This window comes from Podarcis vaucheri (assembly GCF_965113315.1).
Source record: "Podarcis vaucheri genome assembly, chromosome: 8".
Taxonomy (NCBI): Eukaryota; Metazoa; Chordata; class Lepidosauria; order Squamata; family Lacertidae; genus Podarcis; species Podarcis vaucheri.
In genome coordinates this window covers 94,850,034-94,874,554 of record NC_138766.1, presented here as the reverse complement: position 1 = coordinate 94,874,554, position 24,521 = coordinate 94,850,034, and the positions used below count along the sequence as shown (strand labels likewise).

The window sequence follows — 24,521 nt, the reverse complement described above, 5'->3', positions numbered from 1 at the left end:
CAGGAGACCCTGACCAACTTGGATGGCTTTAAAAGAGGATGAGGTAAATTCATAGAAGCCCCTGGATGTGTATTTTGCTCTAGGAGACTTAGTTTGGTCAGAATCGAATCTACCCTTCTAGAGTTAATGCTAAATACATCACTTCTGGTCAATGAGCCACCAGAGCTGCCAGAGGGCCGTGAAAATTTGTGTCTGGGGCTTTTTAGACTCGCCTGCCCATCATAGTTGTCAACATTTCCCTTTTTTAAAGGGAAATTCCCTTATTCAAATAGGATTCCTCGCAAGAAAAGGGAAAAGTTGACAGCTGTGCTGCCCATACGCTCTCTGAAACCCAGGGGGCACCTTGGTTGCCAGATGTGAAATATCACATTTACTCAAGTGTAATGCTCACCTTTTACATCGTGAATATTAGGGTGCGCATTGGATTTGATGGCGCATTTACAATCGCCAGCAAATCCTTTTTTGGTTTCAAGGTTTTGAAAATTGAGGTGCGCATTAAATTTGACGGCGCATTAGATTCTCGTAAATATGCTATATTGGCAATGTTTTCAGCTCTCCTGCCCCACTGCAAGGATGGTACAGTTTGCAGCCTAAACGTCTCAATGATTTGTGCCCTTCAGTAGTACTTAGAGAGAGACAGGGGCCAGGAATTTAGCAGTTCAGAGGTTGATATAAATACAGGGATGCAAGAATCAAAGCATTCATTGACACCCCCTATTTTTGGGGACTCAGATGTAAGAAAAGGGCGGGAGATGTATCCGTGTATAGGTAAAGGTAAAGGTACCACTGACCATCAGGTCCAGTCGTGACTGACTCTGGGGTTGCGCGCTCATCTCGTCAAGAGGCCGGGAGCCGGTGCTTGTCCGCAGACAGCTTTCGGGTCATGTGACCAGCATGACTAAGCCGCTTCTGGCGAACCAGAGCAGCGCACGGAAACACCATTTACCTTCCCACCAGAGCGGTACCTATTTATCTACTTGCACTTTGAGGTGCTTTCAAACTGCTAGGTGGGCAGAAGCAGGGACCGAGCAACGGGAGCTCACCCCGTCACAGGGATTCGAACCGCCGACCTTCCGATCAGCAAGTCCTAGGCTCTGTGGTTTCACCCACAGCCCCACCCGCGTCCCATCCATGTATAAGACACCCCCTAATTTTTGACATTCTTTTTAAGAGGAAAAACCTAGTCTTATACACGGGAAAATATGGTAATTCTGCTAAGTGGCTACAGCAAAATTCTGTGACTTTCAACAGTGGAATCCACCATAAGATATTTAGAATATTTGCTGGAACCAAGACCACTGGTGGGGGACGAGGAGTGCGGGGGGAGCGCACTGCCCCCGGCAGCGCAATCCCAGTGGGGTGCCATCGTGGCTGCCCCCCGCCTGCACTGGGCGCCTCACCCCTGCAGGTGGCATGCCCCGCCCCAAGGACACGCCCCAGCCCTGCCCCAGCCTGCTCTCTGCCCTCCTGGTGCTGGAGCATGAAGCTCTGCTACTGAACAAGACCCCCGGTTAGAAGGGACTCGCGCATCATGCAGACCAGCCCCTCCAAAACTCTGCAGAAACCAACCCAGGGACGGCGGGTTGGGGGGGCAAGAAGGAGGAAGAAAGAGGAGTTTCCTCTGCCCCGGGGGCTGACCCTGTGCCTCTTCTTGCCCCCGGGGCAGGTGCCGACCGCACGGTGAAGATGTGGCGCGTCTTCCCCTACACCACGGAGTGCCTGGTCCCGCTCCTGAGCTTCTCCTGCGCCTCCCCTGCCTTGCACCTGTGCTCCCTGGGGGAGACGCTGGCGGCGGCCTTCCAGGACCCCCAGACGGCCACCTATAGCGTCGTCTACTACAACCTGATGAAGCAGACACGCTCCGAGCACAAACCCGAAGACGACGCCCAGGACAACATCACAGGTGCGCGGGAGCCGGGAGGGCGCAAAGACCAGGCCGGGGGGGGGGAAGGGGGGCTCGGCTCTCCTGTCTCACGGCTGTCGCCCCCTCGCTGCCTCCCTTCCTCCAGGCCTCTGCTGCTGCCCCAACCTGAAGCTCTTCGCCTCGTCCAGCAGGGATGGATCTGTGAAGATCTGGGACATTGAGAACAAGCTGCTGCGGTGACTGACGGGCTGGACTCTGAATGGGGAATGGGGGTGTCCTGTGGGCCGGGGCAGCCTCCTCCTCCCAATGGGGCTCTCTCCCTTGGGGAGCCCTTCCAGCTGTCTGCTGGCGTGCCTTTGGTGAGCTCGCAGAGGGGCATTGGAAGCTGCAGGCCACAGCATCAGCCGCCCCAGGGTCTCCCCAGACTTGGTCTCCAGCTGTTGTCAGACTACAATGCCCATCATCCAAAGCTCACAGGTCCAGAGGTCAGGGATGATGGGAACTGTAGTACAAAACCAGCTGGGGACCCAAGTTTGGGGAGCCCTGGTCTACACTGACTGGCAGCAATGGCTCTGGCAGGCTTTGAGCAGGGCTCTCCCACAGCCTCACCTGGAGACACCTAGGGCCCAGCCCCAGTCTGGCACCCACTCCGTTGGGAGCAAGCGCCATGGGGATCCATCAGGCTTGATTCGGAGCAAGCCCACTCTGTGTCGTGTCCCACACAGGGATGCCTGCTTTGCTTACAGGGCAGTGTGCTGCCCCCTGATTGTTTTGGAGGCTGCTGGATGTTTGAAACGTCCGCCATCCCCAACGCCTCTCCCAACACCTGAAGCTTCAGAAGAAAACAGCTGCAGACAAGCCTCCTCCTCTTCTTCCCCATTTGGAGTTTCCATCACTGCTGCTCTCAAAATTCCTTTCCCACCTTCCCTTTAATTTCCCTGATCCATGCATTTCTTGTTTCTATTTAGAACTGTAGAGGGACCCCCCTGGGTCATCCATCCCAACCCCCACAATGCAGGAATCCCGGCTGAAGGATCCAATGAGACTTCATATCCATATCTACCTTTCAGGCCACTGTGCCTTTCCCACACGTGACAACCAGATGTTTTGCTGGGGTTTTAAAGCGGAGCTTAAGGCGGCCTCCATGCGCCTTGTGGTTTTAATGTTTCCGTCCGCGGCGGAGAGTCTGTGCTAGGCCCTCTGCTCTGGCTGCCCAAGGGGGGCTTGCGGGGGTTTGGGGAAGGGTCCCTGGAAGCCAAGCTCACACCCCCCCATTTCTGCCCTGCAGGCACCTGAAGATGAACAGCATCCCAGAGAGCCTGGCCTTTGCCAACCACTGGGGGGACCTGCTGGTTGGGCTGGAGAAACACGTCTTCCTCATCCACCACAAGAAGTACCTGCCCAACTACTACAGGATGAAGGTCTGGCGTCCCTTGGGGGTGGGGGGCAGGCTCCCTGCTGCTGCTGCCCCCGTGCTCTGTGCTGGGGAAGTCTGTGCCCTGGGACAACGACCCCTTCCTGTCTCTTGCAGCTGCTGTGCGCCAGGTTCCTGGAGCCCCTCAAGGGCGTCCCTCTCCCCATCAGCGATTCCCACTTTGAGGCTCTGGTCAAGGAGAACTTCCGGCGGCTAAAGCAGGACCCGCCCTTGGAGGAGACCGAGTAAGATTCCAGAAAGCAGCCTTCTTGCTGAGCACCCAGTGCCAGGGGCACAGCATCTGGCTCCTTCCCTCCCTCTGGTGCCCCTTAGCAGGGCTGCTGAGACGAGGACACCTGTGGATCTAGCGCTATCCAGGCACACAGGGCAAGTTGAGGGTGCAAAACGACAGGTCCCTGCCCCGAGGACTTTACATTCAGTCATTTTAGGAGGGGAAAGGAAATGGAAACAGGGAAGAAACAGGGGAATCAGAGTGTTTGTTTGGTCAATTCCTGTGTAGGCTAAGCTGCAGTGTGCTTTTGGGGGGGTTGTGGCAAAGGCTCCATAGAAAGGTTGGTTTTAGAAGGGAGAGGACGGAGGGCAGAGAGAAAGATCCCTGCTGGGTCCCTTCCAGCTCTACCATTCTGTGGTTCTGTTTGGGGAGGCAGTTCCCGGGGCAAAGAGGCCGCTGGGTGGCCCAGGGTGGTGCTTGTTTTCGGATAGCGGAGCAGCTGAGCATCCCTGGGGAGAGGCCAGGGAGGGCGTCCAGAGTCAGGATGCCAAGCTGCCTCTGGCGTCTCCTCTGTCTGTCTCTCTCTCGTTCTCCCCACGCAGGTCCCCTGTGCCTGGAGCCCGCAGGATGGCCTTGCAGGAGTCCAGAGTGCTCCGCGACATCCACGCCAGGGCAGAGGTAAGGCCTGCCGCTCCCCCTGAGGAGACCAGAGCCGCTTCAAAGGGCAGCAGTGCCCTCTCTGGTGCCAAGGCCAGCTCCACAAGAGCCATGCACCACTCAGCACTAGGGGAAGTGGCCCTGGAGTCCCATGTGCAATGTTTCACAACAGGCGCTGGCGAGGTGGAAATGAGGGTTGAGGGGAGAGCAAAGATCAGGCACTTCCCAAGGGGAAAGCAGGCTGCAAGAGGGGAGAGCGTGTCTGGAGGGGGGAGAAGGGAGGCCCACATGCCCCAGGCTGAATCTGACGGGGCAAGGGGCTCTCTGGCCATGGGGCAGAGCATGGGAGGGAGGAGAGAGGGGCAGAGATGCCTTGAGCCCTGCACCCTCTTGCAGGGACTCTCCCAGATGGCCGACAGGGACCAGGATCTGGAGCTGGTCCAGAAGGGGAAAGTGACCAAGAAATCGCGGCCCACCAAGGAAATGAAGGAAGAGGCCTTTGAGAAATACCTGCAGATATTCTACAAGCCGCAACCCAAAATTGAGGTGAGGCTGGGCTGCTTAACTGGGCTGGGGGGTCGATGGGACTTGGTGGCAGGGAAGGGGCACCTTCCAGGCAAGGGGGTCTCCGTGGAGGAGGTCCTGCAGCCCCTCCCCGCCTTGGATGGAAGGGCGAGGGGAGGCCAGCAAGGAAGAGGTCAGACTTCCCAGGAGCTTTTGGTCCTTTGAGCATCTCCTCTGCAGAGCCATGGAAGAGAGAGGGGGGGGGATAGTTTTGCATGTTCATCCAGTTGGGCCGCCTCACAGGTGGCGTTCATTGCGTCTCCTCCCCTCCGCCTTTTCTCTCCTCCCAGATCCCGGTGGAGGACACCTTCAATGCCGATGAGGTGCTGGAAGCCATGTGCCGGGCAAAGTCCATTTCGGAGCTCTATGGGCCAGACGGCATGTTCCTGGGGTCCTTCCCTCCACCCATTTCTCTGCAAGGTCCTGAGACGTTGGAGGTAACTGGTGGGGCGGTCGTCCCCCCCCCCCCCGCCCTCCATGCTCTGCCTCAGGAGACATGTGTTCTCTTGCCTGGTGTCTCTGAGCTAAAGGCCGACTCCCACTGGCCCTTCCTCAGTTTCCCTTGGCGAGAGATGCCTTTGAAGCCACCAGGGTAATACAGCCCTGAGGCTGAGCTGTAGCATTTCCGCCAGGGCTTGCCAAAAGCTTTCGCCTCCTCGGTCCTCGGAGCATCTGAAGGCAGCCCTGTTTAGGGAAGCTTTTAAGGTTTAATAGACTATTGTATTTTAATATTCTGTTGGAAGCCGCCCAGAGTGGCTGGGGAACCCCAGGGTATAAATAATCTATTATTATTATTATTATTATTATTATTATTATTATTATTATTTGCCTGAGGTGATGCCACTGAGTCCTTGTCCAAGGTGGCACCTAGGGGCGACTGTGTGGCGCCATCTTGGTTTGTGAGAGACCCCCTTCCTCCCGCCTTCCCCGCAGGACACCAGCCCCCCTGCAGAGGGAAGCCCACAGGCCGTCCTCTCAACAGCCCCGTCTGTGTCTGAAATCAAAGAAGCTTTAACCCCGCTTCCTCCTCCAGTGAGATCCCCACTTTTTGGAGTGAGGAGGAGCAAGAGTGAGCAGGTGAGGGTCTTTGGGGGGCAGCTGGAGTGGGGAAGGGGCTGGGGCAGCGGCAGGGACTGAGAGTGCCCCTCTTGTCTCCCAGTTAGGCCTGGCGCAAAAGGGAAAGAGACCCCCCAAGGAGAAGAGGAGGAGGCTGCCCCCTCCGGTGCCCCCGCCAGTGGTGATAGCCCCTGAGGAGGTCCTGGAGCCCAGCTCTAGCCCCCCCTTGGACGAAGCGGAGAAATCTCCCCCCAGCACAAGACGTCTTTCCCCCGGCCTCATGCTCTCTGGCATGGACACCAGGGGGAGCCAGGTCAAGATCCGTCGGGCAACGGTGAGATTCCAGAGGGGGGGGCAGGGGGCACGGAAGCAGGAAGCCCACGGACTGACAAATGGGCACACACAATATCTGTTGTGTAAAATGTGTGCTCACCTGATCCCAGAAGTTGTGGGCGCACTTAAAGCTGCTGCCTTATCCTGAGGCTGACCTTTGGTCTGTCCAGCCCAGTGCGGTCTTCTCTGGCTGGCAGCAATCACTCTCTCTAGAGTGGGCTATTTGGGCAGTAAGGCCCTTTGAGCTTGAGATGCTGTGAAGGATTGAACCCGGGACCTTTAGTATGCTGAGATGGTTTCACTCACACATCTCTGCAATCTGAGCATCGGATGGAGGGGCTCGCAGCGTCCACACCCCGCCCAGCCTGCTTCTTCATCAGTCTCAGCTTTGGATCCAGCACAGAGCAAGCAGGTCTCTGTGGCTCCAGCTCCCAGCCTGCTCCCAGCCCAGCTCACACACACACACACAGCTGGGGGTGGGGAGTGGAGGACTAATGGCCCACCCATTAGTCTGGAGGGCCCCATCACTTAGTTGCAGCTCTAGCCTCCCAGCACAGGATTTTGGGAGGCTGAGGAGGACACTTCCATGGCCAGCTAGTGTGTTGCCTCCATCTATCTTGGAAGACCATGGAAGAGTCTGTCTTCAGAGTTATGGTGCCTGCAGTGGCTGTGGAGACCAATGCAGGACAGACATGTTTTTATGGCAGGGCCTTTTCTGTGGTGGCTCCCCACCTGTGGGATGCTCTCCCCAGGGAGGCCTTCCTTACATATCTTGAGGTGCCAGGCAAAAGCATTCCTCTTCTCCGAAGGCCTTTGGCTCATTAAACAATCTATGGCTTTTTAAACAGTGGGGAGATGGGGTGTCCTGGCTTTTGTTTGTTACTATGGTATGTATTTTTTCATTTTAATATTGTAAACCCCCCTGTGATCCTCGGTTGAAGAGCGGTATAAAAATTTAATAGAGAATAACAAGAATAGTAATAGTTACAGATGGGTAGCCGTGTTGGTCTGCCATAGTCAAAATAAAAAAATTTCTTCCTGTAGCACCTTAAAGACCAACTAAGTTAGTTCTTGGTATAAGCTTTCGTGTGCATGCACACTTCTTCAGATACACTGAAACAGAAGTTGCCAGATCCTTCTATATAGTGAGAAGGTGGGGAGGGGTATTACTCAGAAGGGTGGTGGGAATGGGAGATTGGCAGATAGCTGAGATGAGCCTGTTGACGACTCTTAACGACTGTAATAGGTCTTACAGGAAAAGGCAAGGGGTGAGAAGGTACCCCTCCCCACCTTCTCACTATATAGAAGGATCTGGCAACTTCTGTTTCAGTGTATCTGAAGAAGTGTGCATGCACACGAAAGCTTATACCAAGAACTAACTTAGTTGGTCTTTAAGGTGCTACAGGAAGAAATTTTTTTATTTTAAGAATAGTAATGATAGTCTTACCAAGGATCTTGTCAGACTAGTTTGGCAATTTATTCTATGGAATTCTAACCCTCCCTACATGCAGGGCTCCAAGTACTGGAAGGGACTCGGGGCCTCATCCAGACTGAACCCCCCGCCCTGCCCCAGCCCATAATGACATTGTGTTTTAATGTTGCAACCCACCCAGGAACCTTAGGGTAAAGGGCAGGTCATTAATAATAATCATTATAGTCCCAAGAGAGGACTGAAGCCTGACAAAAGACCCTTCTGAGTTTGGCCTGCAAAGTTAACCTGAGCTCCTCCTTTTCCTTGCCCTTTACCCTAGACCCAGCGTGGTGTGGTGGTTAAGAGCGGTAGTCTCGTAATCTGGGGAACCAGGTTCGCGTCTCCGCTCCTCCACCTGCAGCTGCTGGGTGACCTTGGGCCAGTCACACTTCTCTGAAGTCTCTCAGCCCCACTCACCTCACAGAGTGTTTGTTGTGGGGGAGGAAGGAAAGGAGATTGTGAGCCGCTTTGAGACTCCTTAGAGTAGTGATAAAGCAGGATATCAAATCCAAACTCTTCTTCTTCTTCTTCTTCTTCTTCTTCTTCTTCTTCTTCTTCTTCTTCTTCTTCAGTTGAATAAAGACTTGGATGCAGTCAAAGAGTCCAAAATGGGTCCTTCCGTCTCACCCCCTTCACAACTGTCCTCAACCCCCAGTTTCTCTGGGGAGCCCATCAAGAGCGAGAAGGTAAGAGGGGGCCCACCTTGGCTCACCTGCTGCAGCCGCATCCCTGCCTCCCTCGGGGGCTGCAATTGGCGGGTGCGGCTCTCATGGGATGTCCTCCCTCAGGACCCTGACGAAAGCTTTACCCTGCCCAAGGCAACCCGGAAATGAACAGGTTGGGGCCATCATTGCCTCATGAGGAAGGGAGTTCCACAGTTTCGCTCTGTGGTGCGTGAAGAAGGACTTGGTTTTATTTGTCCAGAATCTTCCTCCTCTCAGCTTCGCTGGAGTTCTGACACCACCCCAGAGCCCAGCAGAACCCCCAACCCCCTCAGTTCCCCATTTCTCCCAGCCACTGCCAGAGGGAGAATCTCCCCCTCCCCTGTATAAGAAACGGCCCACCCACCGTGGGTGTAATTCTACGTCTTTGGGCTCCAGCACAGGAGGGGCTGGCGAGGCCCCCAATGTGGACGCTGGTGGGTGTTGGGGTGGTCCTGTGCCATTCCCTGGCTGGCGGGAGGCATTTTGGAGATGGGGGCAGGAGGTGCAAGCAAGGTGAGGGGGAAAGGAGTGGGGTACACAGGTGTCCTCCGTGCCTCACCTGGGCGACCCTGGATTGTGTGCCTAGAGTGTCGTCTTCGAGGAGTCTCCTTCAACAGACAAGAGCCAGGGGTCTCCTTCCTCGCTTGACAAGAGCCAGGGCTCTCCTTCATCACCAGGCAAGAGCCAGGGCTCTCCTTCATCACCAGGCAAGAGCCAGGGCTCTCCTCCCTTGCCAGCCAGGAGCCGGATGTCGTCTCCATCTTTCGCAGCCAAGAGCCAGGAGTCCCATCCATCTCTGCCAGTCGGGAGCCAGGAGCTGCTTCCCTCCTCGCCTGCCAGGAGCCAGGAGTCTTCGCCCAAGTCCCTGGGCTCCATTTCCCGCATGAAGAGCCGGACATCTTCCGTCGTCATCAAGGGCTTCTTTCCCGAGAGGCCGCCTTCCGGCAGCAAGGAATACTTCAGACTGCAGGTTGTGAGGCTTCTCTGGGCCGCTGGCTCCTTCCTCTCCCCCTTGTCCTCCTCCTCCTCCTCTGGCTGCGGGGAGAGGCCACAAGCCAGTCTGCTGCCAGGGCCTGAGGCAGAGAGTTGGCAATGCTCCTCCTCTCTGGCAGCTCCCTGAGCAGCTGCATTTCCAGGGCAGTGTCATGGCCGGGCGAGGGGGGGCTTCTCTCTCCCTAGAAAAGCTAAGCTGGGGGACCACTGCTTCGGTGTGCTCTGGCTGGGCCTAAGAAGCTAAGAAGAGCCTGTCTGCTGGATCAGGCCCATGGCTCACCTAGTCCACGAGGGAGACCTGAGCACAAAAGAGCATGTGCCTGTGGCTGACAAGCTCTGCGTGACCTTCATGGGAGGGAGCAGGGGAAGAAATCCAATTCCGCTCACACCTAAAGCTGAATTTAGCAAATTCCCACTTTCCAAAAGAATACGAGAACTGAAATACAGGCACCTGTCGAAAGTCACCCAATATTCCCTGTGCAGTTTTCCAATGAGACAAGGTTTACAGAAATTCCAGAAGGGGTGGGGCAAGCCCCCAAGGTTTGCTGTTGGGGTGCGGAAGGCGGCTGCCGTCTGAACTGCTTTGCTCTCCCTTGCCAGGAGCTGGAGAGCCACCACGCGCCACTGCCCAGGCTATCGTCTGGCTTCATCCCCAACTCGGTGGCCGCCCTGCAGTTTCACAGCCAGGAGATGCTGGCGGATGAGACAGATGAGAGACTCATGAGGGTGGTGGAGCCGGTAAGGCCGAGCAGGGCGTCCCCCCTGCCCCCTCAGTGCCGGGCCTGCTGGGGGGAGGCTGGGGGCCTGGGCTGCGCTCTCGGGGGGACCCTGCCTGGAAGCCTGTGAAAGGAGCAGGCAGGAAGCAGACTCAGCACCCAGAGAGGACAAGCCTTGGCAGGGAGCCTGCAAGACACGCTTGAGACACCCTGGGGCAAAACCACAAGGCAATGCCTGCTGCTTCAGCCTAGCTCTAACTGCTGGTCTTCCCTCTAGCCCAGGGGTGGCCAACTCCCAAGAGTTACCGTATTTTTCGCTCTATAAGACACACCACACCACAAGACGCACCTAGTTTTTGGAGGAACAGAACAAGAAAAAAAATATTCTGAATCTCAGAAGCCAGAAGAGCAAGAGGGATCGCTGCGCAGTGAAAGCAGCAATCCCTCTTGCTGTTCTGGCTTCTGGGATAGCTGCGCAGCCTGCATTCGCTCCATAAGACGCACACACATTTCCCCTTACTTTTTAGGAGGGGAAAAGTGAGTCTTATAGAGCAAAAAATATGGTAAAGCCTGGCAGTGATCTACCCCAGATTTTGGGGTTCAGGTCAAAGTTGTTGAGCTTTCTTAGGGGAACCAAAGTTGTCCGGCTCCTTTGGGGGGAGCCAGTGATCTACCAGTGATCTACCACAGACGCCCAGTGATCTACCACTAGATCGCAATCTACCTGTTGGACGTGCCTGAGGGCTCCAAATTGGCCTCCCACTTGGAACCTGTCCTGGTTCAGACCTGCTTAGCTTGGGAAGGGTGGCAGTCTCAGGAGGCTGTCTGTGGGTGGGGAACTGTGGGACACAAGCGGGGGGGGGTCTCCTCTTGGCCGAGGGGGCCTGCACTTTCCCTTCTGCTTTTGCTAGGAGACAGAAAGCCACTTGAGAACGGTCCCAGTGTGGAAGGAGGACGAGGAGCCCAGGACACGGGTTTCTGAAGAGATCAGCATCATCAAACCGAGTACAAAACAGGTAAGCAGGCACCTCTTCCTTACCTGGGATGGTCCTGCCTCTCTCCTGCTGCTGGCAAGGGATGTCCTGAGAGGGTTCTGTGTGGCACGGGACCCATAAGCAAGGGACCCCCAAGTCAGGCTGTTTCTCTGTGTGTGTGTGGGTCTCCTTTGGTTTCTCCTTATTTTGTTTTGTTTTAAATAAACAAAACAAACAAATGATAAATAGCTTAAAGTATTTAATGCCTTAGAAATTGAACTTAATAGGTAAGTTAGGATCGGATAAAATGTCAGCGATGTGGATTAAATAAAGCAAATTACATATACATCTGGAATTGTTCTCATAAATATTCTGGAAATTGGTTCAGGCTATTATATCTATTAGGATGTCACATACCATTGGACAAAAAACATTTCTACTAAATATTATGTAAAATATGTTATTCCAGAAAATGGTCAAAAAACTGTGTTTAACCTTATAACTGCTGCTAAGATATAAATAGCTAAAAATGTGGGGAAGCATATATCTGCCTATATCTGAATGGAGAAAATTTGGTCCATGGTAACTATGGTTAATTTAGAAAGGAATGCATATTAACCACTCTAACGGGTTTATGGGAAACTGGCATTTTTGGCAATGTTTTGGAGGAACATTGTGAAAAATGGTTCCTCCTCTTTATTCCAGGTGGATCTTCCTGAGATCTTCCTGACGCAGCTGGATGAATCTCAATACCCAGAGCCAAAGAAAGAGCCTCCCTGCTTTGTCTTGCCATTCCTGGACATGCTGTGGTTCCAAGAGCTTTTTCCTGAGGTGAGAGGCTGAAGGACAAGGAGGCTCTGGAGACCATCCCTAAGGGCCAAGGAGGGCCAAGGAGTCCTGCTGCCCACGGGACCTTCTCCCTGCCCCCTCCCTTGTATAGTTGGGGCTCTGCCTGCCACAGACCTGGAAGACAAAGATTTCCTCTACTGGCAGAGCCACTTTTCCTGTAAATGGTCTTCTCCCAAAGAAAGAATGGCAACAGGCCTGCAACCACAGGCTGATCCTATATATAACAACAACAATAATAATTTATTTATACCCCACCCATCTGGCTGGGCTTCCCCAGCCACTCTGGGCGGCTTCCAACAAAGCGTTAAAATACAATAACCTATTAAACATTAGAAGCTTCCCTGAACAGGGCTGCCTTCAGATGTCTTCTAAAAGGGACCGCCTCTCTTGGTATGCCCCACAGAGAAACCTACGGTCTGCAAATAATAACATCCTCAAGGTCCCAGGCCTCAGAGAGGTTAGGCTGGCCTCAACTAGAGCCAGGGCCTTCTCGGCTGCGGCTCCAACCTGGTGGAATGCTCTGTCACAAGAGACTAGGGCCCTGCGGGACCTGACATCTTTCCGCAGGGCCTGCAAGACAGAGCTGTTCCACCAGGCCTTTGGTCAGGGCGCAGCCTGACTCCCTCCTCTGGCAACCTGCACAGAATTTTGCTTAATCGGTTGCCATCAATTTGATTTTAACTAATTTTTATAATGAAATATTTTTAGAATGTATGATTATTTGATTGTTTATTTGATTGTTGTTAGCCGCCCTGAGCCCGGCTCAGCTGGGGAGGGCGGGATATAAATAAAATTTATTATTATTATTATTATTTTTCTCTTTGATATCTGGTGGGAGGGCATTCCACAGGGCGGGTGCCACCACCGATAAGGCCCTCTGCCTGGTTCCCTGTAACTTGGCTTCTCACAGCGAGGGAACTGCCAGAAGGCCCTCGGAGCTGGACCTCAGTGTCCGGGCAGAACCGACTAGCCTGGAAACGACTTTGCTGTCCAACTGTGATCTGAAGGGATCTCTAAACCCCGCTGACAAGGACCCCTCCCTTAAGCTCTAGAAAGGTCAAATGAAAAAGAGCTTTAGATTTGTGTTTTGAAAGCCCAGAGGATGCAGAACAGAACAACTGTGTGTGAGAGAGAGAAAGAGAGAAAGCTTAACAGCCATGCCACCTATCACATGGGGAATAATTTTAACGAGAGACTCCAAATTCCTGTGTAAACCAGTGAAGCCAAATATCAAAGTATAAAAAATTTTATTTGGGAAATGTGAGGGGAGAGAAGCAAGGAAAAGGGAAAGGTGACAATATTTCGCTCACAGACGACATATAACTTAGCTAGTTGTGTTTCACCTGCTTGAGTGAGTCTTGGGTTTCAGAGGATGTGCAGAGTTCTGTGCAGAAAAGATTCAGAGAGAGCGAGAGTGAGCTTCTTTCCTCGCCTCTTTGGATGGTTCTGAGGAGACAGAGGAAGTTGAGGGGTGCCTCCCCTTTATGGGAATTTGAGACCGATAAGCCCCCGTTTCTTAATGGCGATGGGGGGGGGGGTTGTCTGGGCCAGTGTAAAGAGAAGCTCCACCTCTCTGCCAGTGGTCCCAATGGCCAGAAGGGTATTCAGAGGCTGTTTCCACCTCCATAGTTATTCCTAAACTCCCATTGCAAAAGAACTAGCCAGTTCTGGAAGGTTGGGGTGTTGTAAAAGTGACATTAGGTTTTCACCTTAGAGGGAAGGAGGGCTGTTACTCACTGGTAAAACATTTGCTGCTAGAGACCCCCAGAGAGAGAAGATAAGCTGTGCACATTTTATCTCTATGGGAGGGTGAGAGGGTGGTCTGAAGGAGCAGATTCCTCTGGGGCAGCGTGTGGGTCTGGGGCAGGCTGTGTGCACCTTGCCTTTGGGTAAGTTGGCCTCCCGCAGCTCCTGCGACTGCTGGGGCCATTTCTTTTGCTCTTTCAAGACCCAGCAGGCTCTTCTGGTCCTCCCGGAGGAAGGGCATCAGCTCAGAGGCGCTCCTAGAATCCTCGAATTGGGAGGGACCCCCTGGGTCGTCTGGTCCAAACCCCCGCAAGACAGCTTCCCTTCCCTCTCACCAGGGCTTTCCGCCGGAGATGACCTTGAACGAGTTCTTGACGAAGATGATGGCCTTCTTGGTTACCACCAGAGACTTTGGCCAAAAGGCAGAGCTGGTTTCAGCCATCGCCAGCCTGAAGGACGAGATGGGGAATCGGATGAACGAGCTGGTCTGCAGCACCTTTATCCAGGTGTTGAACAAGAGGGACGACCCTCCTTCCCTCCGGGTGAGGGTCACTCTGGGCTCCTCGCTTTGTGCTGCCGTGCAGATCTTGTCTTGCATGTTCTGCTGGGGGAACACACACACACGCATGCGCAGAAGGCTGGCCTTCCACTGTCCCCAGCCGCTGGCTAAAGTTTCTGGTCTCCATAACTGAGCAGCCCCTCAAAAGGAAGGTGGGGCCTCCTTTTGAGAGCCAGTGTGGTGTAGTGGTTAAGAGCGGTGGACTCGTAATCTGGGGAACCGGGTTCGCTTCCCCGCTCCTCCACCTGCAGCTGCCGGGTGACCTTGGGCCAGTCACACTTCTCTGAAGTCTCTCAGCCCCACTCACCTCACAGAGTGTTTGTTGTGGGGCAGGAAGGGAAAGGAGAATGTGAGCCACTTTGAGACTCCTTAAAGGGAGTGAAAGGCAGGATATCAAATCCAAACTCTTCTTCTTCTTCTCTTCTTCTTCTCCCCACTGGGTCTGGTGGAGAAGGTGCTTAGGCCCAAGGGAACTTTTAAAGGGGTGGGAGATGTTTTTGAAGCAAAGCAACACGGGGAGGAAGGGGAGCCAGCGGTTGCAAGTGCTGCAGATGTCGTTCCTGAAGACAGTTCTTTCCTTCTGGTGGAAACTGTATTTTCCCAGGAGGGGAAAGAGATTGTGTGCAAAAGGCAGCTCTTCCCACAGCCAGCAAGTCCCCAGTGTTGTGCGTGTCAGATGGAATATGCCCCCCTTCACTCCACCAGAGAGGGAGGCCCCCCCGGCTGTCAAGAGATTTCAACCTCCCTTCTGGCCAGACCCAGGAGTGACTTGCAGGGCCATAGAATTGTATCATTGGAGGGGACCCCAAAGGTCATTCAGCCCAACCCCCTGCAATCCAGGAATGCTGTATCTCAGGGCAGCTGCTTTGCATATCCAAGACATCCCCACACGCCCAGGTTCATCATCTCCAGGTTAGGGAGTTTGGAAAAGACCTCTGTCTCTCCTCCTCTCTTTGCCAAAGCCCGTGGGGAGCCACTGCCAGCCAGAGTAGGCACTGCTGGCCCAGGCTGGCCCTTGGCTTTGTGGGCTCCTGTGTCTGCCTGCCAAGATGCCCTTGTCTTCTCATTCCAGGAAAGGAGGCATCGGAAGTTCATCCTGGGCACCTTGCAGACCCTCGTGAAGATGGACAAGGACAACAAGGACCTCATAGTGGAGCTCATGACCTTTTACATGCAGGCTTACACCCCAGACAAGTAAGGGCCGGGGGGGGGGTCACTGGCAGAAGCCTCAGCCTTAAGGGGGGCAGAGGAAACAAAAGGCTTCAGGACAGTTTGTCCAGCTTTTCAAAGTTTCCGGCTGCTCTGGCTGGCTCCATCTTGGTTGCTCTCTCAATAAACAAAACTCCCCCTCTTTAAAAGAAAACGATCTTAAAAGATTTTACTGCAAGGGCTGTGTTGAAGTTTTGTTTAAAGGGAAACAAAACACACGCCACAGGTGAACTGATTTCAGCACAGCTTCTTTTATCCACATGGTTTTGAAATCAGGTTTTAGGACCACGTGGATTTCCAAATTGCCCGCCCAAATCTGTTCCCTCATGTTTGCCTTCAGTTAGCAAGTTACAGGCAGCAGAGACCACCCCCTTCCTTCCATCCTTGCCTAGATGCACATTCTCAAAGAGCAGGTGGACAGCAACCGGCAGGGGAGAAGGGGTGTTTAAGGGAAAACATTCCTCTAACTCATTGCTCTGACAGGTATTTGATGGCTCAGGTCAGCAAATGTGGTGGAGTGGTCCTGTGGGTGCAATTCCCCCACCTTGCAGTGTGAGCCCAGCTGCCTCTTTCTCCTTTCAGGGTCGTCATTCACAAGCTGATGCAGGAGGTGGGAATCCAGGACCCCCACAGCTATTTCACCAAGGAGCTGAGCTCCTGGCCGGTGAAGGCCAGCGACTCCAAAGAGACGATGCGAAGAACCTGCGACCAGTGGCTGGGAGGGAAGATGCAGGAGCTCAAGGTGTGCCTCTTCCCCCTTCTCCCTTCCTTCGGCCGGGGAGGGGTCACCTGGCTCCAGCCTCCCCCCCCCCCGCCCCCCGCTACAGAATCTGTCAAACTCCGCAAGCAGGAGCCAGGCTGAAATCTGCAACGCACCCATTCTCTCCTGGCCTTTTCTCTAGCGGCTCAGAAAGTAAGGTTCCCTCCTCTGGGAAGAAACCAGCCATTTGCCAGTGAAGTTCCCCAGCCAGCAGCTTCCTCACTTGAGTTTTCTGGGCAGCTAGAATTGTCTCCCTTCGTCAGAGAGGAAGGTCTGGCTTACATCGGCTGAGTACAACCTTCAGCTAAAAAGCTAACTTTCATGAAGGCTTTCAGCCCAGTGAACTTCAGGGGTTGGGAACTTCAAATATGGCCCCCTCGGGCCTCTCTATCTGGCCCTTGGGAGCTATGAGTTCCTTGAGTGATTTAGCCAGGCTGGAATCTTGATCTTGAACTGTGGCAGTGACTCTTGCGAAGGGGTGCGATTGTGTGTGTAGATGCCAGTATGTTGGACAAGGGAGAGTTTTACATTCATTGCTCCGCCTTAAGGCACCAGCTGGATTCCACCCTCAGCAGCCAGGAGCCCAAGCTATAGCACCAGAATCCAGTCCAAGTGTCAGGGAGAATCGATTAGGAGAATATGGTTGATGTGCCAGCCTATAGATGCTCCACTTAACCGCCTCTAATCTGCCAGCATTTTAAGCAGGAATGACTCACCTCCCCCCCCCCCGCTGCAAAATAATAATAATAATAATAATACTACAGTGGTGCCCCACAAGACGAATGCCTCGCAAGACGGAAAACCCGCTAGACGAAAGGGTTTTCCGTTTTTCAATGCGCTTCACAGGACGAATTTCCCTATGGGCTTGCTTCGCAAGATGAAAATGTCTTGCGAGTCTTGAGATTTTTTTTCGCTCCCCCCCTTTTTCTAAGCCGCTAAGCCTTTAATAGCCTTTTATCAGCTAAGCCGCTAAGCCTTTAATAGCCGCTAAACCGCTAACAGCGCTAATCCGCTAAGCCGCTAATAGGGTTGCTTCACAAGACGAAAAAACCGCTAGACGAAGATACTCGCAGAACGGATTAATTTCATCTTGTGAGGCACCACTGTAATAATAATAATAATAATAATAATAATAATAATAATAATATATTTATACGCTGCCCATCTGGCTGGGCTTCCCCAGCCACTCTGAGTAGCTTTCAACAAAACATTAAAATTAATATTTTTATGCCCCCTCCAATTTGCCATTAAAAAGAAATCAACTCCTCCTGTGGATCCCTTGCTGGGATGCTATGACACCCAAAAGCTTTTAGCTACACCTCAAATGTGCTTTTTTAAAATAAAAAAGCTTAATTATTTCCTGAGAAAAATGAACTAAAAGCCATTTTTCACCGACTATTTCTATAGATCACCTGCTAGGATACTGCGACACCAAAAGTTTTTTATTTGGTGGGCCCCAAAGACCTCACCCGAAACTTGTCACTTAAAAATATATATATTACGGGTCCATGTGTCCCTCTGCCTGCCCACGACCCGGGGGCTCCTGCTTTTGAAAGCTGCCTCCAGTGGGGGCCTGGGGTGGGGTCCCAGGCCACGTTTTTGCACAGCAAAGGGATTTGCCCTTTGGGCAACAAACAAACACTCTTTTCTCCACGCTGGAAGCGGCACCTGATGATTGTCTTCCTCCCAGGAGCACAGAGCTCAGCTTTTGGCGCAGAAGGTTCCATCCAGAAGGCATTATTCCTTTAAACCTTTCCAGAAGGTAAGAAGTATTGTGCGTCCAGCCTGGTCTTTGCTGATTATTGTGGGAAGGAGGAAGGGGTGAGGGCAGTTCTCACCTTCCTCCATGTTATGTACTGAAGTTCTCACCCTGGGCCAGCAGGGGGATACTGTAGATAGTTATGCAAATGAAGGATCGAAAGTGATGTTCAGTGATTGGATAGTTTGTATGCAAATGAAGGATCGAAAGTGACATTCAATGATTGGATAGTTTTAGAAAGTTGCTACAGTAACTGTTGTACTGGAGCTCTATATAAGCAGGCTGACTGAGCCCTTCAGTTCAGTTCAGTTCAGTTCTGTTCTGGCCTCGGAATAAAGAAGAGCTGTTTGAAGAATCGCTGTGTCGTCTGATATGTTCGTCCACAACTTAACAGTCCTCCTCCTCCTCTTCCTCCTTTGCCCCCACCTTCCTGCACCTCTCAGCTTAGTTCCCTTGCCCCCCCCACCCAGGGGGTCTCCATCCTTCAGAGCCCCCCAGATCATCCAGGTTTTTTTAATTTTCTACTCCGCCTTGTTTATCGATACTCCAGGCAATTACAAAAAAATCAAATGAAATCACAGTCCGTCCATTACAATATCTATAAAGAAAGATGTCTGAAAATCATCGTATTTTTTGCTCCATAAGATGCACCTAGTTTTTAGAGGAGGAAAGGGGGGAAACCCCATTTTTGGGGGGATCAGCTCACAGTTGTGCAGCTTCTTTCGCAAAGGGGAAAAGCCCCTTTTTTGAGGATCAGCTCAAAGTTGTTGAGCTTACTTTGTAAAGGGAAAAAAATCTTGTTTTTATGGGGTTCAACTCAGTTCTGCTACTTCTTTAGGAAAGGAAAGGGAGTCGTTTCTACAATTTCCGGACAGATAATCTAATCAGCCAGTCACATGTCGCTGGGGAAACAAACGGCCTCCGTCTGCAGAACACTCAACGATGGAGGCCTGGGCAAGGGGGCAAAAAGGGAGCCAGCGATCAACCACACATTCGCCCCATAAGACGCACGGACATTTCCCCTTACTTTTTAGGAAGAAAGAAGTGCATTTTATGGGGCGAAAAATACGGTATATATAATTTAGATATCAACTGAAATTAATAATCCATTGCCTATCTAGCCACAGTGCTTGAAACGCATGCTAAGTGATTTCAGAGCTGGGCTCTGACCATAGCTGTCAACCGTCCCTTATTTGGTGGGAAAGTCCATTATCCTAGCGCCGTGTCCCGCTGCTGTCCCTTATTGCTGCTGTCCCTTAAATTTCCCGGGTTTCAAAGGAAGCAGCTCCTCTCCCTCCCTCCCTGCCGGCCAGGGAGGAGGGAGGCTCCAACTGTGTTGCTTGGCTGCATTGCTCACCCAATAAGGAGTCTAAGAACGACTGGGGGGTGGAGCTTGCATGCCTTGTGCCAATTAAATCAGCTGTGTTGCCTGGGGACTCGCCTTTGCTCAGCGCTTCCCAGCGGAGAGGTGACGGTGGTTTTCCTTGCTGCATCCCCTTTGCTGGGTTGCTGTGCTGTGGGAACCACCGCTTGAGGCTTCGTTTGGCTGCTGGCTGGGCTTTCTGCCTTTGGCTCGGAGGGGCTCAGAAGTTGAACATACCTGTGCCAGGAAAATCCCTTATTTTGGCTGCTGATCCCTTATTTCCGAGGCTGCTGGTCCCTTATATTCAAATCTGTAAGTTAACAGCTATGGCTCTGACCCACGTTGTCGTCCTTGTTCCATCAGAAGAGACGCTCCACCATGGAGACGGAGAGCAAGATGTCCTCTCCGGAAAGCTACCAAGAGGTGAGGATGCTTACAGAGGTTGAAAGGCATGCTAAGTGATTTCCAAGCTGGGCTCTGACTCACATGTTGTCGTCCTTGTTCCAGCAGAAGAGACGCTCCACCATGGAGACGGAGAGCAAGATGTCCTCTCCAGAAAGCTACCAAGAGGTGAGAAGGCTTACAGAGGAATCTTGTGAAGCCAGCCCAGGTTGGGTGCCTGGAGGGGCAGCTGTTCCTTCCAGGCAGCTCTTGCAGCTTCCATCAGCCACCTGTCCAGAACCTCTGGGGGATGCCAAGTTGGCCAAAGGCTAACCCTCCAACCACCCCTCGAAAGCCCCTTGGTATATCTTCTCTGTCTGACCCAGGAGTGGAGCGGCTCTAGCGTGGACCAGGAGAGGCGGCTGGAGGGGAAATATTCCCCCGAGAGCTACAAAGAGGTAAGGTCTGCCGAAGAATCCCACAAAACCAGGCAGGGTGGCACCTGAGAGCGAGGAGCTGTCCCTGTGCCAGGTAAGGAGGGGCCTCTTCTGCCTCTGTGATTCTTGCGTTGCAGGGGTTGGACTAGATGACCCCTGGGATCCTTCCGACTTTACATTTCTATGAGTCACATTTCTTTTCTCTCCAGGGGTTTGCCGGCTTCCATGAGGCCAGATCTGTTTAATTTTATTCTTTATTCTGGATGGCTTGCAGGAGAGAGAGAATGCTCAATCCAGTGGCGGGTGGTTCCCATGGAGACCCTCCAGAGCCAATGACCAGCCCGTCCTCCCCTTCCCTGTTGAGTTCTCTACAGGGAATGCTGAGACGAAGGAGCAGGAGGAATCTTGACAGCCAAGATTCCTTGGCCCAGGAAAGAGGGCCGCTAGGCAGGTGGGGGTAGTTTGGGGACAGTGCCCCCCCCCCGTCACCCTCCACCGAACCACAGTGCATGTCGGACAAAAGACGTGAATCCAAATATCCTAAAAAGACAGGCTGGAACATCCAATCCTTTCCCCTGGCCGCCCACAACAGCCGATAGCTACCATACTGCAAGTATTGAACTGCAAAGTGAGACTCTCGTTGGCGTCTTCATTCCAGGTGGGGAAAGACCTGGGCAAGAAGAAGAGGGCAGAGAGGAGATCCCTTGCGGAGGAGAAGAGGGCGAGGAAGAAGGAGAGTCCACAGGTACGGGAAGACCCCCTGGAGCTCACCACCCAAAATGCCCCTTGTTGTCTAACAAAAGGTACCTGCTATAAACATTCCCTCTAAGAGTGAACTTGGATGGTTGAGTATCTGTCATTGAGTTTTAGATAATTTTATACATATAAAACAAAACCATTTCAAACATTAAAAAGTACAAGGTTCTTTTGAACCTTCAGACCTCCTGCCCCCCCCCCCATGGGTTCCATATTTAAATTTAGGTTTACTGTATCTTTTACCGAAACCAGGAAGATCAAGTATCTTATAGAGATTGGAGTAAATTTGTAATTTATTTAAAAGACCCTGTAAACAGTTAAAGGGACGCGGGTGGCGCTGTGGGTAAAACCTCAGCGCCTAGGACTTGACGATCGCATGGTCGGCGGTTCGAATCCCCACGGCGGGGTGCACTCCCATTGTTCGGTCCCAGCGCCTGCCAACCTAGCAGTTCGAAAGCACTCTTAAGTGCAAGTAGATAAATAGGTAAAGCTTTATAGTGGGAAGGTAAACGGCGTTTCCGTGTGTTGCGCTGGTGCTGGCTCGCCAGATGCAGCTTGTCACACTGGCCACGTGACCCGGAAGTGTCTGCGGACAGCGCTGGCCCCTGGCCTCTTAAGTGAGATGGGTGCACAACCCTAGAGTCGGACACGACTGGCCCGTACGGGCAGGGATACCTTTACCTTTACCTTAAACAGTTAAAATCTTTGGCAGGGTTGTAATGACACTTGTAATGTTCAATTATTTATGGTAATTATGGTTTTGTAATAGATGGATAAGGGTAAGAGTATCTGTCATTTTTAATGAGGTTTTTAAATGAGATTTTATAGAGAGAGAGTTTTAATGTTGAATTGTTTTTAGTGGTTGTTTTTCTAAGTTTTCAGCTGTTCTTAGTTCATCTGTAGGCCACCTTCTATTATATATAAATAACAGAAATAATAAATGAAAAGGGATCTTCCATAAATAAGACAGAGTGATGCCTGGAGAAGACTTGCAAGCCTCCTGATCTAAGTTGCCTGAAACCCTGAACATGAGACGGAATAACAACAACAAGAAGAATTTATTACCGTATTTTTCACTCCATAGGGCGCACCGGCCATAGGGCGCACCTAGTTTTTTGGGGGGGAAATAAAGGTGGGAAATTTTGTTTCCCCTCCAGGCGTGGGGCTGGGGTGGGGGAAGCCCGAGCTTCCCCCGACCCCAGCCCCCAGAACAGGCAACTCTCCACAAGCCGTGGGAGCCCTCCCACAGCTTGCGCAGAGCTACCCGAAGCCCGGGCAGGACTGCTCAGCGCGCCCAGGCTTCGGGATAGAGGCAGCTCTCCGCAACCCTCGGAGCCGGTCTCCCAAGGCTTGCGCAGAGCTTCCTGAAGCCTGGAGAGAGAGAGGGGTCGGTGCGCACCGACACCTCTCGTTCTCCAGGCTTCAGCGAAAGCCTGCATTCGCCCCATAAGACGCACACACATTTCCCCTTCATTTTTGGAGGGGGGAAAGTGTGCCCTATAGGGCGAAAAATACAGTATTGATTATTTCTACCCCGCCTATCTAGCTGGGTTTCCCCAGCCACTCTGGGCGGCTTCCAACAAGAGGTTAAAAATACATTAAAACATCAGTCATTAAAAACTTCCCTAAACAGCCTTCAGATGTCTTCTAAACGTCAGATAGTTGTTTATCTCCTTGACATCTGATGGGAGGGCGTTCCACAGGGCGGGCGCCACCACCGAGAAGGCCCTCTGCCTGGTTCCCTGTAACTGGAGATATCCTGCCATGTTTTTTCCATGTGTCAGAAACATTTGCCCAATTGGACTCTGACTGGTGCGTTTTCCTCTGACTTAGGAGCCAGAGAGTGGTGGCGTCACGGACGATTCAGAGCAGCCAGAGACGGAGGAGTCAGGAAGCCTGGAGGTGAGGCCACCAGTTCAGAAAGTATAATAGATTGGCAATCACTCATGCTAGAGTACTTTCAATTAGCAAAGCTGACCGGAAAAGCCAGAGGAGCCCCAAATCAAAAAATATTCAAAGAATGGAGACTATTCAAAGAATATATAAGATTATATTGTATTAATGACATCCTAGCAGAACTGAATGATACTTGTATATAATAAACAAATGGAATAAATATACTAGATGAATATACAGGAAAAGTTATAAAACAAACTGTGCGATAAAACTGACAATAGAAAAAGTACAACGAGAAGGATTGGAACTCTCTTTCAGAAGACTGCTCTCCTCTTGCAGGCGGAGGCGGCTCAGTTTTGGATGCAGCCCGTCTGCCCCATCGACGCCATCCATTACTTCATCGAAAAGCAGCTGGAGAAGGAGCTGGAGGAGATGAAGCAGCTGGTCTCTTCTTCGCTGATCTCGCCCAAGGACACCGTCATGGCCTTGCCTCCCATTAAGAAGTAAGAGGGGCTGGTACACCATGGGACACTTGAGGAAGCCCAGGCAAATGCATGGCTTTTCTGTTGCTGCTGCTGCCTCCCAGATCAGTTCCCCCAAGCTTGGCAGAATGATTCTGTCTGTCCTCCCCACAGATTTCTGGGAGCAGTGAAGGGCTGGGGGTCCTGTGTGGCCCCCCAGAGGTTGCTGGACTCCAGCTTCCCCAACCACCAGGGCTAAAAGTCAGGGATGGCGATGGGAGTTGGAGCCCCAGAGCAAGACCCAAGGGGGGGGGGCACAGGCTTTCCGTGGCTGTGGTAGAGTATAGAAGGATCCAACAACTCTGGAACTTTGGGGGGGGGTGTGTGTTTCTCTCTCTACAACGCTGCCCCCAGTCTGGGCCGGTGTGATGGTCTGGGACTCGGGCTCGTACTCGGAACCAGAGGAGTCTCATTCTTCACTGGATCCTTTGCCTCAGGCGGCATCGGAACCGAGTCTGGGGCCTGATTCTGAAGAGCCCCAGTCTGCACAGGTTCCCCTGCAACAAGCACCAGCTGGGCCGAGTCAGGGGCCTGATCCTGCCCTGGCTCCAGATGCAGGGATGACCTCCTTGCCTCCAGCTGGGCCATCACTTACAGCTGCTCCACTACCGGTTGGGTCAGGGGAGGCTGAGGCGGCCTCTGGGTCTAGTCACCCACTGACATCTCCTGAGCTGCAGAGACTGAGGTCTGAGAGAAGGAGGGACCTGAGTACTCGCAGGAGGAGTGCTCGCCTTCGGGCGAGACAGGGAGGTGAGTCGCTGGGGGATCAGGACCAGCCGTTACCCCGACAGAGATAAAAGGCTGTTGGACCCGCCCCAGGTTGTGGGAGCAACACTGCTGTATGCTAGATCCTGCCTGGTTTCCTGCCTCAACCCTGTTGGACTGACTCCTAGTGGAACCTTCGGATTCGGGACCGGACCTGGACCGCGTTACTCGGGTCAGCCCCGGGCCCAGCCCAGCCAGGCTCACAGCTGCTTCTCCCATATGTGGCGTCTTCCTAAAAGTGCAGGCGGGTGAGCTTGGCCTCACCTGTGCTGCTCCCCGCACAACGGACCACAGGCTGTGCACGGGGACAAGTGCCATTTCCATGGACTTCTGCTGCTCTTGGTAAACCCATGCCCTTGTTGTGACAGGAAGCGTGCCATCCTGCGGCTCGGAGAAACCAATGCCATGCTGAGGAAGAGAATACCCGAGCGTAAGTAGCTGCGGTGGCCGGGGGGGGGTCTTCACCCACTGCCTGGCCCTGTGGCTTGTATCTGCTTGCCCCCAAACAGACGTGAATGGGCCTGGATGGCACTGGGGGCAAA

General features: G+C 52.8%; 1 protein-coding gene across 6 annotated transcripts in view; it reads left to right on the top strand.

Annotated features, from left to right (window-relative positions):
- Positions 1-24,521, top strand: part of WDR97 (WD repeat domain 97) — a 43,135-nt gene that overhangs the window by 15,721 nt on the left and 2,893 nt on the right. Inside the window, exons 8-32 of one of the 6 annotated variants that reach the window (XM_082235430.1) lie at positions 1,667-1,903; positions 2,010-2,100; positions 3,153-3,285; positions 3,396-3,523; positions 4,113-4,188; positions 4,564-4,713; positions 5,022-5,168; positions 5,665-5,808; positions 5,891-6,121; positions 8,164-8,277; positions 8,882-9,265; positions 9,889-10,026; positions 10,916-11,020; positions 11,684-11,809; positions 13,912-14,115; positions 15,205-15,326; positions 15,924-16,083; positions 17,792-17,863; positions 19,587-19,646; positions 19,734-19,793; positions 19,991-20,062; positions 20,700-20,786; positions 22,631-22,699; positions 23,033-23,196; positions 24,348-24,409. In XM_082235430.1, coding sequence (XP_082091556.1) covers positions 1,667-1,903; positions 2,010-2,100; positions 3,153-3,285; positions 3,396-3,523; positions 4,113-4,188; positions 4,564-4,713; positions 5,022-5,168; positions 5,665-5,808; positions 5,891-6,121; positions 8,164-8,277; positions 8,882-9,265; positions 9,889-10,026; positions 10,916-11,020; positions 11,684-11,809; positions 13,912-14,115; positions 15,205-15,326; positions 15,924-16,083; positions 17,792-17,863; positions 19,587-19,646; positions 19,734-19,793; positions 19,991-20,062; positions 20,700-20,786; positions 22,631-22,699; positions 23,033-23,196; positions 24,348-24,409 — 3,336 coding nt within the window. Of the gene's footprint in view, positions 1-1,666; positions 1,904-2,009; positions 2,101-3,152; positions 3,286-3,395; positions 3,524-4,112; positions 4,189-4,563; positions 4,714-5,021; positions 5,169-5,664; positions 5,809-5,890; positions 6,122-8,163; positions 8,278-8,881; positions 9,266-9,888; positions 10,027-10,915; positions 11,021-11,683; positions 11,810-13,911; positions 14,116-15,204; positions 15,327-15,923; positions 16,084-17,791; positions 17,864-19,586; positions 19,647-19,730; positions 19,794-19,990; positions 20,063-20,699; positions 20,787-22,630; positions 22,700-23,032; positions 23,197-24,347; positions 24,410-24,521 lie in introns of all 6 variants that reach the window. The other 5 variants (XM_082235429.1, XM_082235433.1, XM_082235432.1 and 2 more) reach the window with 5 other exon arrangements.